The sequence below is a fragment of the Carcharodon carcharias genome, chromosome 21 (assembly GCF_017639515.1).
Source record: "Carcharodon carcharias isolate sCarCar2 chromosome 21, sCarCar2.pri, whole genome shotgun sequence".
Lineage (NCBI taxonomy): Eukaryota > Metazoa > Chordata > Chondrichthyes > Lamniformes > Lamnidae > Carcharodon > Carcharodon carcharias.
Genome location: NC_054487.1, coordinates 37,843,647 through 37,859,125, shown reverse-complemented (window position 1 = coordinate 37,859,125; position 15,479 = coordinate 37,843,647). Strand labels below are relative to the sequence as shown.

The following is a 15,479-nucleotide window of genomic DNA, read 5'->3' as shown; positions in this document are numbered from 1 at the left end:
GATGAAACTGGGCCTGTATTTCCTAGAGGTTTGAAGAATAAGAGGTGATCTCATTGAAATTTACAAAATTCTTACATGGATTGACAGAGTAGATGTGGGTAGGATGTTTCCCTTGGCTGGTGAGTCTAGAACCAGAGGGCATAGTTTCAGAATAAGGGGCAGGCCATTTAGGACTGAGATGAGGAGGAATTTCTTCACTCAGAAGGTGGTGAAACTTTGGAATTCTCTATCCCCAAAGGCCAGTGGAAGCTCAGTCATTGACCATGTTCAAGACAGAGATAAATAGTTTTCTAGGTACTAATAACATCAATGGGTATGTGGAAATCATGGGAAAATGGCACAGAGATAGATGATCAGCCATGATCTAATTGAGTAGCGGAGCCGACTCAACGGGCTGAAAGGCCTACACCTGATTCTGTGTTCCTTCCTATGTTCCAATGAGTCATGACTGGTAGAGATTGTTGTAGTTCAGTCATGGGGATTTGGTAAATTGAGCAGTGCCTGAGGCCAGGTGGTGCAATTAGTGGAATATGGTATTTGAAGATGCTTACATTGGGTTTGACCACTTGTGAAATCATTAAACTTCTTGTGACGCTGCATCCAGGTTCATGGAGCTAATTTCCTGGCATTGACCTCCATGGTTCAGTTCCCACTGCCTACTTTCTGTTTGTCTTGAGGGCCTCCTGGCCCCCCCTAAAAATACAGGGCATCTTCCCTCCTTTCCACCTCCTCCACCAAGGGCTCCAGTGCAGTGTTTGAAAACACTCTCCCTTTGAGAGATGCAGGTTAGCTTTAGGTAGTGCTGGCAAGTAATGATAGTGGGACTCCTGCTGATGCATGAAGACAATCAATAGCATGGTTAGCACTGGTTGCATGCAGCAATCATGATAATAAGTAGGCAGCGCAAAGATGGCATCAATTGAGTACAGGCAGTCATACATTGCCACAGAGGCTATCCGGTTTAGGTGGCATGGGGACTTAAGTTCAAGTGATTGCATTTCATTTTTTAAAAATTCCTGTCCAGAGAATATAAGCAATTGATTACTATCTGCCACTCTTTCCAAAGAGTGGGTAGGTGGAAAAGTAGGTAGGTGAGTGAGTGTGGAGGTGGGTTAAATGGTTAAGTGCGTAAGTTATAAACAGTTGGGTGGGTGCGTAGGTGGATGAATTGGGTTGGGTCAGGGGGTTGTCAGGTGGGGTCAGGGCTAGTAGTCAGGTGATCGGGAAGGCGGGGGGTTGGTGGACGTTAGATGAGTGGTTGTGGAGGGGGCAGTCAGGTCCAGTTGGGAGTTAGTTGGTTAGTCAGGTGGTCAAGGGGGGGTGTGGAAGGTCAAGGGGTAAAGTCAGGTATGGTCACAGCGTTAGCCGGGTAGTCAGGTGGTTGTGGGGTAGTGCCTATTTGAGCGGATGGTAGTCATTGTATGTGCTCCCTCAACTTACAATTCCTTGAACCTATGGCAACATTTTTGTCCCAATATGGGGGTGAGAATAGGGTTAGGCAAGCGCAAAAATTCAAGGGCAGAATTTGATGTCCCATGGGTGGGAGCATGCCTGACCCAATCGGACGTAAATTCGCACGAGAAGTCGTCGGGTGAGTGTCCCGACATCATCCCACGCTCTTGTGATATTTCGCTCGGTGGGCATGCACATAAGTCAAAAGCGTGCCCGTCGATAATTAAGAGGGCAATTAAGCCCATTAACGGTGCAATTGTCCCTGATTTTTCGTGGCCCGTCCAACCTTACAGTTGGCGGATGGGCAAATCAGCCAGGCGGCCTTTACATTTTTCATCAAACCTCATCCAAAGGCGGGATGAAAGTTCTGTCATTAAGTAAAATAAAAATAAAAATATGTGGGTGGCACCTTTATCAGCTATATGTTCAGGTGCCTGATTGTGATGTTGGACACTTTTTTCTGATTTTCAAAACTTTATTTCATGGTTTTCAAGTCTGCAACTCCAAGGCCTTCAGGAAGCTTTCTTTCAGCACTCACCCACATACGCATGACATCATCGCCCGCCCTCCTCCTGTCCCCACCCTAACAGCGCTGATCAGTTGGGAGGCGATCGCGGTCTGTTTCCCGGCCGATCCCGGGCCTACCGATCGTGCCCATCTGCTGAGCTGAAAATTCAGGCCTGTGTGTTTGCTGGCACCATTCCATTCCAGAGCCATTTTGCTGGAGATGGGATCAAGGGCAGAAGGGTTACCCATCTGAAAGGTGCAGGTAGCTTATTAAACTTCTTTAAAAGACAAATTAAGGACATGGATCAGAGGCCAAATGGAATTTTCTAGTTGACCTAAGAGCATTGGTGGCATGGAAGCTACATGAAAATGGCCTCCCAGCAGCAGAACTTTGAGACCCCACATCACCACACCTGCACACCACCCCCCCCCCCACCCCTCTTCTCCCTTGTCACTGCTGTGACCGCAGACAGTTGAAAGGATTTCCCATTGACAATGGTGAACTATTTTGTCCATTTTCTATTTCAGTTTTTCACAGTTGCTGAGATGGTGCCTCAAAGTGGAGATGCTCCCTCTCTCCCTTATCTGCAACTGCAGACTGCAGCTCATTCCATGCAGGAGGGTCTCCTATTGGCCCTCCAGCTTCAAGAGTCCACCCAGCAAATATAAACAGAACATGAGTGTACCCTTCGGCCTGCCAATCAAGGCAAAAATCAATGCACCTAACTGTTCCAGAAACAGTGCTGGGTCACATATGATCTAACCTCCAAGTCCGAACACAAAGTCCAGCTGTGTATCTCTGCACAATATTGAATAAGATAAGGAGCAGACCTTTGAACTGAAGAAGAGCAAGCCATGAAATAACAAAATTTTGACAGTCTTTCCGGGAGCAATCCTTACTCAAAACAGCAGTGAGGGAGTAGGGAAAGATGAAACCAAAGGCTTCCCCCAAGCTAAACGACTAGTACCATTCTACACTTGTATGTCTTGTCCCCTTTATCACTCAATCACAAACATATTCACAAAAGTATTACATTTAATATCTCATGAGCTCCATTTGAAGATATTACTTTTTCATCCTAGCCCTGGAATACCTGTTTGTAAGTGGGCAAAAACATCGGCACATTGCTTGGTTTTTATCAGAAATTAGGGCAAATTTATTTCCGGAAGTAACTATTGGCAATCTCCTTGCTGCATCTGTACATTGCTAATTAACTAATATTATAGATTTCCCCAATGGTAGCCTGAAAGATTTTACTATGGTTATCACAGTGACACAGAGGAACTCCACCAGTTTCCAAGGCAATTCACAGAGCCTCTTTTCTCTTTTTGCACCCCTGTCCATACCTGTGTCCATCTGCCTGGCCCCTTCAGTTTATGCTGGAAGTCTCCTCCCTCACACCCTTCAATTAAATAGGCAAAAGAATATTGGGGGAATTTTTTAACTTTGCTTTTTTGATCAGGAGCCTTGCTTACTGAGAGTGCAAATTGCAAATCTCAACTGCCATGCCCATTATTTTCTGATCAAAACTGTTGGAAGATTGTGGGGAGTAACTACCCAAATTTCTGATAATGTTGCCAGCTCCGTTAATGAGCGAAGCTTCGTCATGGAATCCAAGAAAGTATAAGGTTATGTATACCTTTGGTGGCATATCTCATCAGTGAGCTCCTGTTTCTACTTCCAAGATTTTAAAGGGTATCTTATTTTCTCTTTTTTAGACCAGATGGAATTGGAACTGTAACAGTTGAAGAAAAAGAAAGATTTAATGAGATTAAAGAAAGACTTCTGTGCCTCCTTGAAAATCAGATCACCCACTTCAGGTAATCTGTTTTTTGCCTGTTTGGCGTTAAAAAAAATTATTCATTATTGTGCTGTTCTCATGTCTGGATCCATAAACCTCGATTTTAACTCTGGACACGTTTGAGGCAGGCACGGTTCTGGGGGCGGATGTAGCACACAATTTCTTTGTCATGGATCCCAGGCCGCTTTAACTCCCAAGCTTAATTTCAATCTGTCTGCCCAAAGCCAGCCGGAATGACATCCAGGCTATCGGGCGGGAGCGGGAATTGGGACAGGAGTCGCACACAACCAGGGATCCAAGGGAAATGGATCCCTGGCATAAGGTAAGTGTTTTGGGGATGGGGGTGGGGGTTGAGTGGTTAGTTGAGAGGGGAGGGGGAGAGGCAAGATCACAGCACGAAAATCCCAAAGATTCCACGTGGGCCCCGGAACACATCCTTCCAAAAATTACAAAAATGTCATTTAATTGAGCTAGTTCTTGCCACTTTACTGCCTGACTTTTCACTGCGGCTTTGGCACAGTAAGAATTGTTATGATGTGGCAGGTGATTATATGCCAGGCCGGACAAAATCCGCAAGGGAAACTGGGCCATGCTACCACAACAGTTTTGCAATTTGTATTTATTACGAGAAGATTTATGCACTGAATTCAGAAGTGATAAGTCCACCAACACAACACCAGACTTTGCAAATGGGGCTGGAGGCTTTTCCCCAAGGCTGCTTTACATGGTGTACCTTTCAAGATGTTACACAGCCACCCCATTTTAACCTTCCATCCTTCTTTATATATGTTTCTCTCTCTTTAATGTGTAAAATCCCATTGTTCTTCATGCCTTTGGAAATTTACTTTGCCTATTAAAATCTTTCATGTTGCCAATATGGTCAGAAGTTTGGGAAAAATAAACATACTGATGGCCTTGCTTGCCTTGTTGTAAACATCTTACCATCCCTTTGAAAATTAAAACAACTCCCCAGTTATTTTAAAATGCAAATTTCATTCACACCTTATCTACTGACATGTGGACTCTGGGGGCAGAATTTTTTGCTGAGCGGGCGGGCGCGTGCCCAACCGGCTCGAGCATGAAATGGCGCACGATGATGTCGGGTGAGCGTCCCAACGTCATCGCGCACTCGCACGACATTTCGGTTGACGAGCATGCGTTAAACTCGGAAGCGCACCTGCCAACAATTAAGAGGGCAATTAAGCCCATTAATGGCGCAATTAACAGAGATTTTCATTGCCCATCCAACATTACGGCTGGCGGACAGGCAGGCAATTCGGCCAGGTGGCCTTTGAATTTTTCAGGAAAGCTCATCCACAAGCGGGTTGAGGTTTCCATGATAAATTAAAATTAAAATAAATTTCTGTGGACAGCATTTTCATTACCTACATTTTCAAGTGACTGATTACCAAACTTTGGACACTTTCTTCCGGTTTCTGTGACCTTTATTTTAGGTTGTTCAGGTCCTCAGCTCCCTGAGGCAGCTCTCTGCCTTCAGGGAGCTTTCTGTGAGCGCTCACCCGCACCCATGCTGACTTCAGCGCTTGCCCACCTCCCCCACCCCCCCACCACAACGTGTCCCCCACCCCCCACCCCAGCAGCACTGAGCCGTTCAGCGTGCACTAAATGCTGGCTAGCCGTTAATTGGCCAGCCAGCATGAATTTGCGTTCGGGGCCAATCGTGGTCGGTGGTCCATTCCCCAGCCGATCCTGGACTCGCCAACCATGCACGCCCGCTGAACTGAAAATTCTGCCCTAGCTCATCATTAGCATTTCAAATACCGTTTTTACACCTGACACTTCTGATAATTGCAACCTTGCTGTCTATCTGACTCTAATTCAACTAAATCAGACACCCAGATAGAACCATCTACATTCACAGCCATAAACCTACCTTACAATATCCCACAATACTATTATGAAAAACATGGTAGTTTTGTAACAGAATCACCTGGGACATTATGTTAACGCTATGGTTTGATGCAGTACCCACCGGCAGTTGGCCTCCTTATTGCAGGAGCCCTGACAGCTATGAGCAGGTGGTCGGTGAAGGCAGTGGGTGGGGGGGTGGGTTTGGGGGGGCAGGTAGGTAGTGCAGTTATGTTTCAGTCAAGAGTTTAAGTGGCTTTCAAAGAAAGATGTTACTTGATTCTTTTTTAACAAGTAATAACAGAATTCCCATTCATCACGTTTTGGACCAGGCAAAGTCATTTTTGAATGTTTTTTAATTCTTTCATGGGACATGACCATCACTGGCTAGGCCAACATTTTTATTGCCCATCCTTAATCGCCCTTGAGAAGTTGAAGGTGAGCGACCTTCTTGAGCCACTGCTTTCCATGTGGTTAGGTACACCCACAGTGCTGTTGGGGAGGGAGTACCAGGATTTTGACCCAGTGATAGTGAAGGAATAGTGATATATTTCCAAGTCAGGATAGTGTGTGGCTTGGAGGGGAACTTGCAGGTGATGATGTTCCCATGTGTCTGCTGCCCTTGTCCTACTAGATGGTAGTAGTCATGGGTTTGGAAGGTGCTGTTGAAGGAGCCTTAGCAACTTGCTGCAGTGCATCTTGCAAATGGTATACATTGCTGCCACTGTGCATCAGCGGTGAAGGGAGTGGATGTTGAAGGTGGTGGGTGGTGTGCCAATCAAGTGAGCTGCTTTGTCCTGGATGATGTTGAGCTTCTTGAATGCTTTTGGAGCTGCACTCATCCAGGCAAGTGGGGAATATTCCATCACACTCCTGACTTGTGTCTGGTATGGTGGACAGGCTTTGGGGAGTCAGGAAGTGAGTAACCCGCCACAGAATTCCCAGCCTCTGACCTGCTTTTGTAGCCACAGTATTTAAATGGCTAGTCCAGTTCAGTTTCTTGTTAATGGTAACCCCGAAGAAGTTGACAGTGGAGGATTCAATGGTGGTAATGCCATTGAATGTCAAGGGGAGATGTTGGATTCTCCCTTGTTGGAGATGGTCATTGCCTGACACTTGTGTGGCATGAATGTTACTTGCCACTTATCTGCCCAAGCCTGAATGTTGTGCAGGCCTAGCTGCATGTAGGCATGGACTAATTAATGACTAAAATGTGAACTGCACCATTAGAATCAAGTTGTATTCATATCAACTCTCAATACATTCTCAGGATATCCCAAAGTGCTTTAGAACCAATGGATTAATTTTGAAATGCAGACACTGGTGTTATTGCAGTAAATGTAATAGGTGATTTGAGGACAACAAGGTCCTGCAAACAACAAAGGAATTAACAAGATAATTTGATTTTGTGTTATTAACTAGGGAAAAAGAATCACTGCCAATTCACCTCACGGCTTTCCTTCAAATAGTGTCATGTGATTTATTTTTATATCTACTTGAGGAAGAATGATGGGTCTCAGATTAATATCTCATTCTAAGCATAGTACTCCCAACAGTTCACTACTATACTCTGGTCTTAGCTGTCATCCTTACTGGGCCTTGGATCCCCAACCTGATTCATGTGGCATGTTACTAAGTCTGCCTATTAAATCAGAAGTTCCACTTTCCCAGTTTGTTTGCATGTCTCATGATGTGATTCCTCAGCTGTTGCACCTTTCTGTGAACTTTCATCGGTGGAAGAACAAACATCACGTCTTCCATCCTGTTAATTATTAGATGTAGTATAAAGAGTTATGCTAAATATGTAAATAGACAGTCCACTTAATCAGTGATGTAAAAGCACATGACAACAGAGTATGCTGAGAGTTCTATGTCGAGCCTCATGCAAAGCCTTGGACTGTACATATTAGTAGAATGTTCAATAAAAGGTAAAGTTTATCAACAGCCTCTCCTCCAGGGGTATCTGTAAATCCTGACTAAGGACAACCCCATCTAAGACCTATAACAGTTGGGATTTTGGAAGTTGACAAAAGAATGACCACCCTAAATATAATATTTAACTCAAGATTGTCCTTAATAAATATTTATTTGAACAGAAAAAACTCCATGTGAAAAAATAAGATGTAAATTATTAATATATTAAAACTGTTGCAGCTATACTCCCAAAGTATAAGATTTTCCCATTATAAATGCCTTTGCCTTATTTGTAATGGAATTGCCAATGTAAATTTGTCATAATATAAGTCCACACTCCCACTACCATCCCCCTCCCCAAATCCTCATACACCACCCCCCCCCACCTCAATGAGGGTGCACTACACTGGGAGAGGTCAACATTAATTATTCAACTGCGTGCTCTGGCCCAATTATTCTCTTGTCCTTGCCCCAGTTCAGTTGAAGCCTATACTTAGTCTGCACTGGTTCCCCAGAGCCTTCATCTTTAGTTAGGGGTGGAAGGGAAGGTGGTGGGGGGCAGTGTGTTGGGAAATTCTGAGTTAGTAACATAAGTGATATCAGGTCAGCAGCCTGTTATACACCCAGCCCAAAATTCAAGCAGGGGGCAGAATTTTGCCGTCGGCGAGCAGGGGGCAGGCACCGCTCGCCAACACGTAAAATGACACGTCGGGCAGAACCCTCGACGTCATCCTGCCCCATTTAAATCTTCAGGAAGGCGGGGACGAAGCAAAATCAGCTGTGTGCCCGCCGACCTGTCAGTGGCCAATTGAGGCCATTGACAGGATCATTGAAACAATTAAAGAACCTGCCCATCCTACCTTAAGGTTGGTGGGTAGGCCAGGAGCCCCGGCGGCAAATAGATAAAACATGAAACCTCATCTAGTGGCGGGATGACGTTTCATGCAGGGTTTTAAAAAGTTTAATAAAGTTATTCTGTTAATCGTCCCATCTCATATGACATTGTCACACGAGGGGGACATGTTAGGGAATTTTTTTTTTCTATTTTTATACTTTTCAAAGTGGAAGCGATCTCCCTGAGGCTGCATGTAGCACGTGCGAAAGAGCTCACTGTCGCTTTTAGAGAATCTCCGCCACTCCCCCCCCCCCCCCACCCCGCTTGGGTCGAGCCCACCTGCCCGACAGGCAGAAAATTATGCCCAGAGTGTTCAACTGTGCTTGATCTGATATCACCTGTTTTTACTTTCCTGTCCAAATACGAACATTTCACCCACTGTGTGTGCAACTCCACAGATCAGCTCTAAGCTTAGAAATGACACTGAAATGTTGGTGCAGTCACCAACATTCAATGCAGTCACAAAAATTACTTTGTTCCGTATTTTAATGGAGTTTTTTTTTGGTGCACCTGTTAAAATAGCAAAGTCAATTCAGACAAGATACAGTTTTCGCTCATTTTTATAAAACCGTACAATTCAGACAGTATAGGAGACCCTATAGGGACACAGTTAAATTGACAAGCCTTTGCTCCAACACTTTCCTTAACAATTAGGCCAACACTACGTTCTATTTCCAATTTACAATAATGATAGTTTCTGTGATCACTGCAAGGAAAAGAGTTAGTGTGAATTGAAGTAGATTGAATGTTGTGTGCTTCTCAATTTCTGTTCATTTGATCTCAATTCAGTAATCTTTAGAAAATGAGCTTCAGTTTGGACCTCTCTTTAGATTCAACATCTTGCGTCAGATGAATAGATTTTTAATTCTGTCTATTTCAATAAAATCACTAACCACTGGCAGATTCAGTCAAAAGGTTATAAATTGTTATGACTGTATTCATTAGTGTCCTTCAAATGGACTATGAGACTTGCATGATTGTAACACAGTAGCCTGTAGCTAACATCAGCTGCAGTTTATGGTGTTAGTAACTAGAGTAGGTTGAAATAATATGTCACTTATAGACACCAGCAAGGATACAAACAAAAAGTGGAGTGGTCCTCTGTTGCTCAATATCATTAAAATTCAGTCAGTGTTCAGAGAATTATCCAGCTCTGAAGAAGTGTCATACAAGCTCGAAACGTTAACTCTGTTTCCCTCTCCACAGATGCTGTCAGACCTGCTGAGTTTTCCCAGCATTTTCTGTTTTTATTTCAGATTTCCAACATCTGCAGTATTTTGCTTTTAATTTAATTCAGAGAATTATTTATCCATTACATTTTATTTTATTAATTTATGGGATGTGGGCTTCGCTGGTTGGACCAGTATTTATTGCCAATCCCTCACTGCCCTTCAGAAGATGGTGGTGAGCAGCCTTCTTGAATCGCTGTAGTCCATGTGGTGTAGGTACACCCACAGTGCTGTTAAGGAGGGAATTCCAGGATTTTGACCCAGTGACAATGAAGGAACGGCGATATATTTCCAAGTTAGGATGGTGAGTAGCTTGGAGGGGAACTTGCAGGTGGTGGTGTTCCCATGTATCTGCTGCCCTTTTCCTTCAATGGGTATTAATTTTGTTCAACTATTCCAATACATCTATGCAAAAAGATGGACACAACAAGAGCGGCTGTTCATTGAGTCTGTCCCATTCAGTTATGTTGCAACAAGGCTATACAGGAATGAAAATTTTCTCTATGAAAAAAGATTGAATAGGCTGGGATTGTTTTCCTCGGAACAGAGAAGGCTGAGGGTAGAAGTGTATAAAATTATAAGGGGCCTTGATGGGGAGCAGAGAGAGGTCAATAACCAGGGGGCATAGATTTATTGTAATTGGCAGAAGGATTAGAGGAGAGTTGAGAATTCTTTTCACTCAGAGGGTGATTGGGATCTGGAACTCTCTGCCTGAAAGAGTGGCAGAGGCAAAAATCTTCATTGCATTTAAAAAACGCTTGGACATGCACATGAAGTGCTGTCTTCTAAAGGGCTACAGACCAAGATCTGGAATTTGGGATTAGGCTGGATAGCTCTTTTCCCACTGGGACAGATATGAAGGGCCACATGTCCTCCTTTGGTGCTGTAGTGTTTTTATGTTTTCTATGAAGATCAGTACTCCAAACCTATCAGCAACATGTAACCTCCTGGAAGAGGCAAATGAACAAATAAAAAAAAAGCTCAGGCCATTCTGAGTGAAACATAATTCTGGGAAGTTCCTGACTGATCCCTGAAAGCAGTCAAATTCCAGGAGCTAAGAGTAGATTACCCAACCTCACACCGACCTTTCAGTGCAGTGATATCAGCCACCTCTAAGGAATTGCCTAGCTCCCTTTTGAACACTAGCATGAACCTGCAAATACTGCATAAGCTGGCAAGCTATTCCATTTACCAATAATCCTGAGAACAGAAAAAGTTGCTGTCACCTACTGGGGAACACCTCTTCATCAAGGCATGCCATAGTGTCTGAGGACAAAACAGCTGACATCTCTAAGGTTTCACATTCCATTCTTTATGGTTACCTGTAACCATTTCGAATTGAGTTGAAGTCAGTCTTGATCCACATTCTGCAAGTTAAATTTGAAGCCTCCACTAAAGCAATGGGAATATTAATGAGAGATATTTCTACTGTGCCTTTGAGCCATCTAACTGAGGTGGCCACTGAAGACTGCTGTATTACCATCAGCAGCAACTGTTGCATACTGTTGTAATGGTGTTGGCTACAGAACGTGTCTATTAAGGAAGTCTGTCATCTTTCTCTATGTTAACAGCAAGTCTTTTTTAATGACTTGTAACTATGTACATATATACAGTAAAGGGCACAGGCAAGAAGCTATCCCCTTGTCTAGATCTTAACACGTCTATGGCCAACACCACACTGACCCTAGCTCAGGGTCATGTGCCCTCTGACATCATTCTGTGGACGGTACTGTACTCAGTCCCACATTAACCTTGTATATCCCGGAACCTTATACTGCAACTCTTCCAAGTCTTTATCCCATGGATATAGAATTGCATTAGTTTACTTCAGCTCTTACATGTTATAAGTCTTATGCATTTACAGTATTGTTACAACATTAATGCTATTCCAACATTATTGCTATTATAATATTAGCATTAGCAACATTCTCAATACCCCATCTTCCCACAGCCCCCCAACCTCTCACAGTCTGCAGGCCTTATAACCCTTCCATATCTCGTTAGCTGTCCTGTCAGAAAAGTGGTGTGCTCTGTTGGTTCTGGTTCTTGTTGGCTTGGAGGTTGGACTGGCATTTGGGTATGCTTTCATTCATTCTTCCACTGCTTAATGTTGACCCATGCCTGGTCACTTCAGCTGTTGGGTTGATCTGTGGTTGCTGTTACTCTCGACCATTTCATGCAGATTGGACAAACAGTGCCTTTCCTTGGCACTGCTTTCTCTTATTTCTCCATGTGGGCCAACTGGAAGCCCTCTGAAGCTAAGGAAGAGCATTCCTTTGGCAAGAAGAAATTTTATTGGTACGCTCACCTCAGCTTTTTGTTGTTGATAATGTGAGACTGCTACCAGGTTCCAGCATCTCTTGTGGTTGTGGCATGCTGGCTAGAGGTTGCAGTGTGTGCACAGTGTGTTGCCATGTTGACCAGCTGTACCATCGTCATAGTTGGAGGTAGAGACTTCTCAGACTACCGATCATTCTCTGGAGGTGCCATGATAATTTTGTAGGCTGTAGGTTGGTCTGACCATTGGGGACTTTCCAGAAGCTGCAATGATAATGGAGAAACCTGCTGTGCAAAGAAAGATGAGAAATCGAAGCTGAAATCCGAGTCTGAATACTCTTGATACCAATACCCATCCACCCTTTCCCGCACCTCTGACCCAATCCCTTCTCCTAATCCCAGCCCCGGCTGTGTGTACACCATACCCCCTGATCTTCCCCTCTCTGACGCTGAACGTTCAGTACTCAGCAAAGGACTCAGTTTCATACCCTTATGCCCTCACCTCAATGAATTCCAGGCTCAGCATGATGCTGAACTCTTCTTTCAGTGCCTTCGTCTCTGTTCTCACTTCTTTGGGCAGGAGTCCTCCCCCCGTTCAACGGATCCTTTACACCTATCTCCAATATTCTCCCTCCACCTGGACCCCTCTTTCTGGTCTCTTATGTGCTCTTGATCCTTTCATTGAGAACCGTCGGTGTGACATCGGCCGTACCAATTTCTCTGCTCTTCTCACCACTCTAACCTATCTCCTTCTGAACTTGCTACACTCTGTTCTCTCAGGTCCAACCCTGACTTTGTTATCAAACCTGCCTCCAAGAATGGTGCTGTTGTCTGGCGTACTGACCTCTATCTCGCAGAGACTGAGCACCAACTTTCAGACACTTCTTCCTACTTGCCCCTGGACCATGACCCCACCACCGAACATCAAGCAATTGTTTCCAGCACTGTCACTGACCTCATCTCCTCTGGAGATCTTCCCTCCACAGCTTTCAACCTCATAGTCTCCCAACCTCAGACAGCCCGCTTCTACCTCCTTCCCAAAATCCACAAACAGGACTGGCCTGGTAGACCAATCATGTCAGCCTGTTCCTGCCCCACGGAACTCATTTTTTGCTATCTTGACTCCAATCTCTCTTCCCTTGTTCAGTCTCTTCCCACCTACATCCACGGATCCTCTGATGCCCTACGTCATGTCAACAATTTCCTAACCGCCTCCTCTTCACCATGGATGTCCAATCCCTCTACATCTCCATCCCCCACCAGGATGGGCTGAGGGCTCTCCGCTTCTTCCTCGAACAGAGGCCCAAACAAGCCCCATCCACTACCACTCTCCTCCGTCTGGCTGAACTTGTTCTCTCACTGAACAATTTCTCCTTAATCTTGTCCCACTTGTCCCACTTCCTCCAAATAAAAGATGTGGCTATGGGTACCTGCATGCACCCCATTTATGCCTGTCTCTTTATAAGGTTTGTGGAACATTCATTGTTTCAGTCCTACTCAGGCCCCCTCTTTCTTCGGTACATCGATGACTGTTTCAGAGCCGCTTCATTCTCCTGTCTGGACCTGGAAAAATTTATCAATTTTGCTTCCAATTTCCACCCCTCTATCGCCTTCACGTGGTTGATCTCCGGCACCTCCCTTCCCTTCCTTGACCTCTCTGTCTCCAATTTTCATGATAGACTGTCCACCAGTATTCATTACAAGCCCACCAACTCCCACAGCTACCTCAACTACAGCTCCTCACATCCTGCTTCCTGCAAGGACACCATCCCATTCTCTCAGTTCCTTTGCCTCCATCCGATGATGCCACTTCCCAAAACAGCGCTTCTTACATTTATTTACGGTGTCACTGGCTAGTCCAGCATTTATTGCCCATCCCGAATTGCCCTTGTTTAGGGGGCATTTAAGAGTCAACCGCATTGCTGTGGGTTTGGAGTCACATGTGGGGCAGCAGATTAGTGAACAGGTGGTTTTTTGTGGTGATCAACAGACTTTTAATTCCAGATTTGTTTTTAATTGAATTCAAATTTCACCATTTGCCATGGTGAGATTCGAACCTGGGTCCCCAGAGCATTTTGCTGGGCCTCTGGAATACTAGCTTGGTGACAATACCACTATGCCACATGCCTTTTTTCTTCTTTAACCAAGGATTCCCACCCACTGTGGTTCACAGGTCCCTCAACCGTGTCCGAACCCATCTCCCTCCATTTCCACCAACTCCAGCATCTCTCCCCTCACCACCCCCGACAGCATTCGTTAGGGAGCTTTCCCTCCGGGGCACCCTGGTCCCCTCCTCCATCACGCTCAACACCTCATACCCTTCCCACAACACCTTCCCATGCAATTGCAGAAGGTGCAATTACATCCTTTACCTCCTCCCTCCTCATCGTCCAAGGGTCCAAACAGCGCTTCACTTGCACCTCCTTCAATAAGGTCTACTACGTTCGCTGCTGCCAATGCGGTCTCCTCTAAATTGTGGAGACCAAATGCAGACTGGGTGACCACTTTACAGAACACCTTCAGTCAGTCCCCAGGCATGACCCAGACCTTCCTGTCGCTTGCCACTTCAACACACTGTCTTGCTCTCATGCCCACATGTCCATCCTTGGCCTGCTGCAATGTTCCAGTGAAGCTCAACACAAACTGGAGGAACAGCACCTCATCTTCTGATTAGGCACTTTACAGCCTTGAGGACTTAACATTGAGGTCAACAACTTCAGACCATTAACTCTCTCCTCTATCTTGACCAATTTTAAATTCCTTTTTAAAAATGTGTTTTTATCTTTTATCTACTTACTTTTTTTGTTTATTTACCTTTTTTATTTTTATTCATTTTTTTCATCCCCCTTTTTGTCCCTTTTCCTATCCTTTTTTCCCCAACCACCACCTCCTCCCCGAACCCCACCTCCAATAGGCCATCTCTCATTTGTTCCATGTTGTTCTTTCACAGGGTGCTGACCCTTGTTCTGCTATAACACTTTCTGCTTTCTTACCTTTATGCCATGATCAGCACCTTCTTCAGCTCTTACCTCCACCATTTACACTCCCTTTGTCTTTTTGTCCATGACTCCCTTGGCCAAGAGTGTGATGGAATAATCCACACTTGCCTGAATGAGTGTAGCTCCCACAACACTCAAAAAGCTCGACAGCTTCCAGGACAAAGCAGCTGGCTTGACTGACACTCCATCCACCAGCCTCAACATCCTCTCCCTCCACCACGGACATACACTGGCAGCAATGTGTACCATCAACAAAAAGCACGATACACTGCAGGAGTTCACCAAGCTCCTTCGACAGTATCTTCCAAACTCGCAATTTCTAGCACTTGGAAGGACAAAGGTAGCAGATACATGGCAACACAACCACCTGGAAGATCCACTTCAAGCCACACGCCATCCGGACTTGAAAATATATCGCCATTCCTTCACTGTTGCTGGGTCAAAATCCTGGAACTCTCTCCCTAACAACACTGTGGATGTACCTACACCACAGGGACTGCAGTGGTTCAAGAAGGCAGCTCACCACCACCACCTC

At 44.9% G+C, this 15,479-nt stretch overlaps 1 protein-coding gene across 7 annotated transcripts in view; it reads left to right on the top strand.

Moving 5' to 3' along the window:
* cadps2 (Ca++-dependent secretion activator 2) overlaps positions 1-15,479 on the top strand; it is an 829,148-nt gene that overhangs the window by 637,204 nt on the left and 176,465 nt on the right. For 6 of the 7 annotated variants that reach the window (XM_041216039.1, XM_041216038.1, XM_041216036.1 and 3 more), the window contains exon 14: positions 3,679-3,780. The exons of the other annotated variant lie outside the window; for it this stretch is intronic. In XM_041216039.1, coding sequence (XP_041071973.1) covers positions 3,679-3,780 — 102 coding nt within the window. The remainder of the gene's footprint in view (positions 1-3,678; positions 3,781-15,479) is intronic. 7 annotated transcript variants of the gene reach the window in all.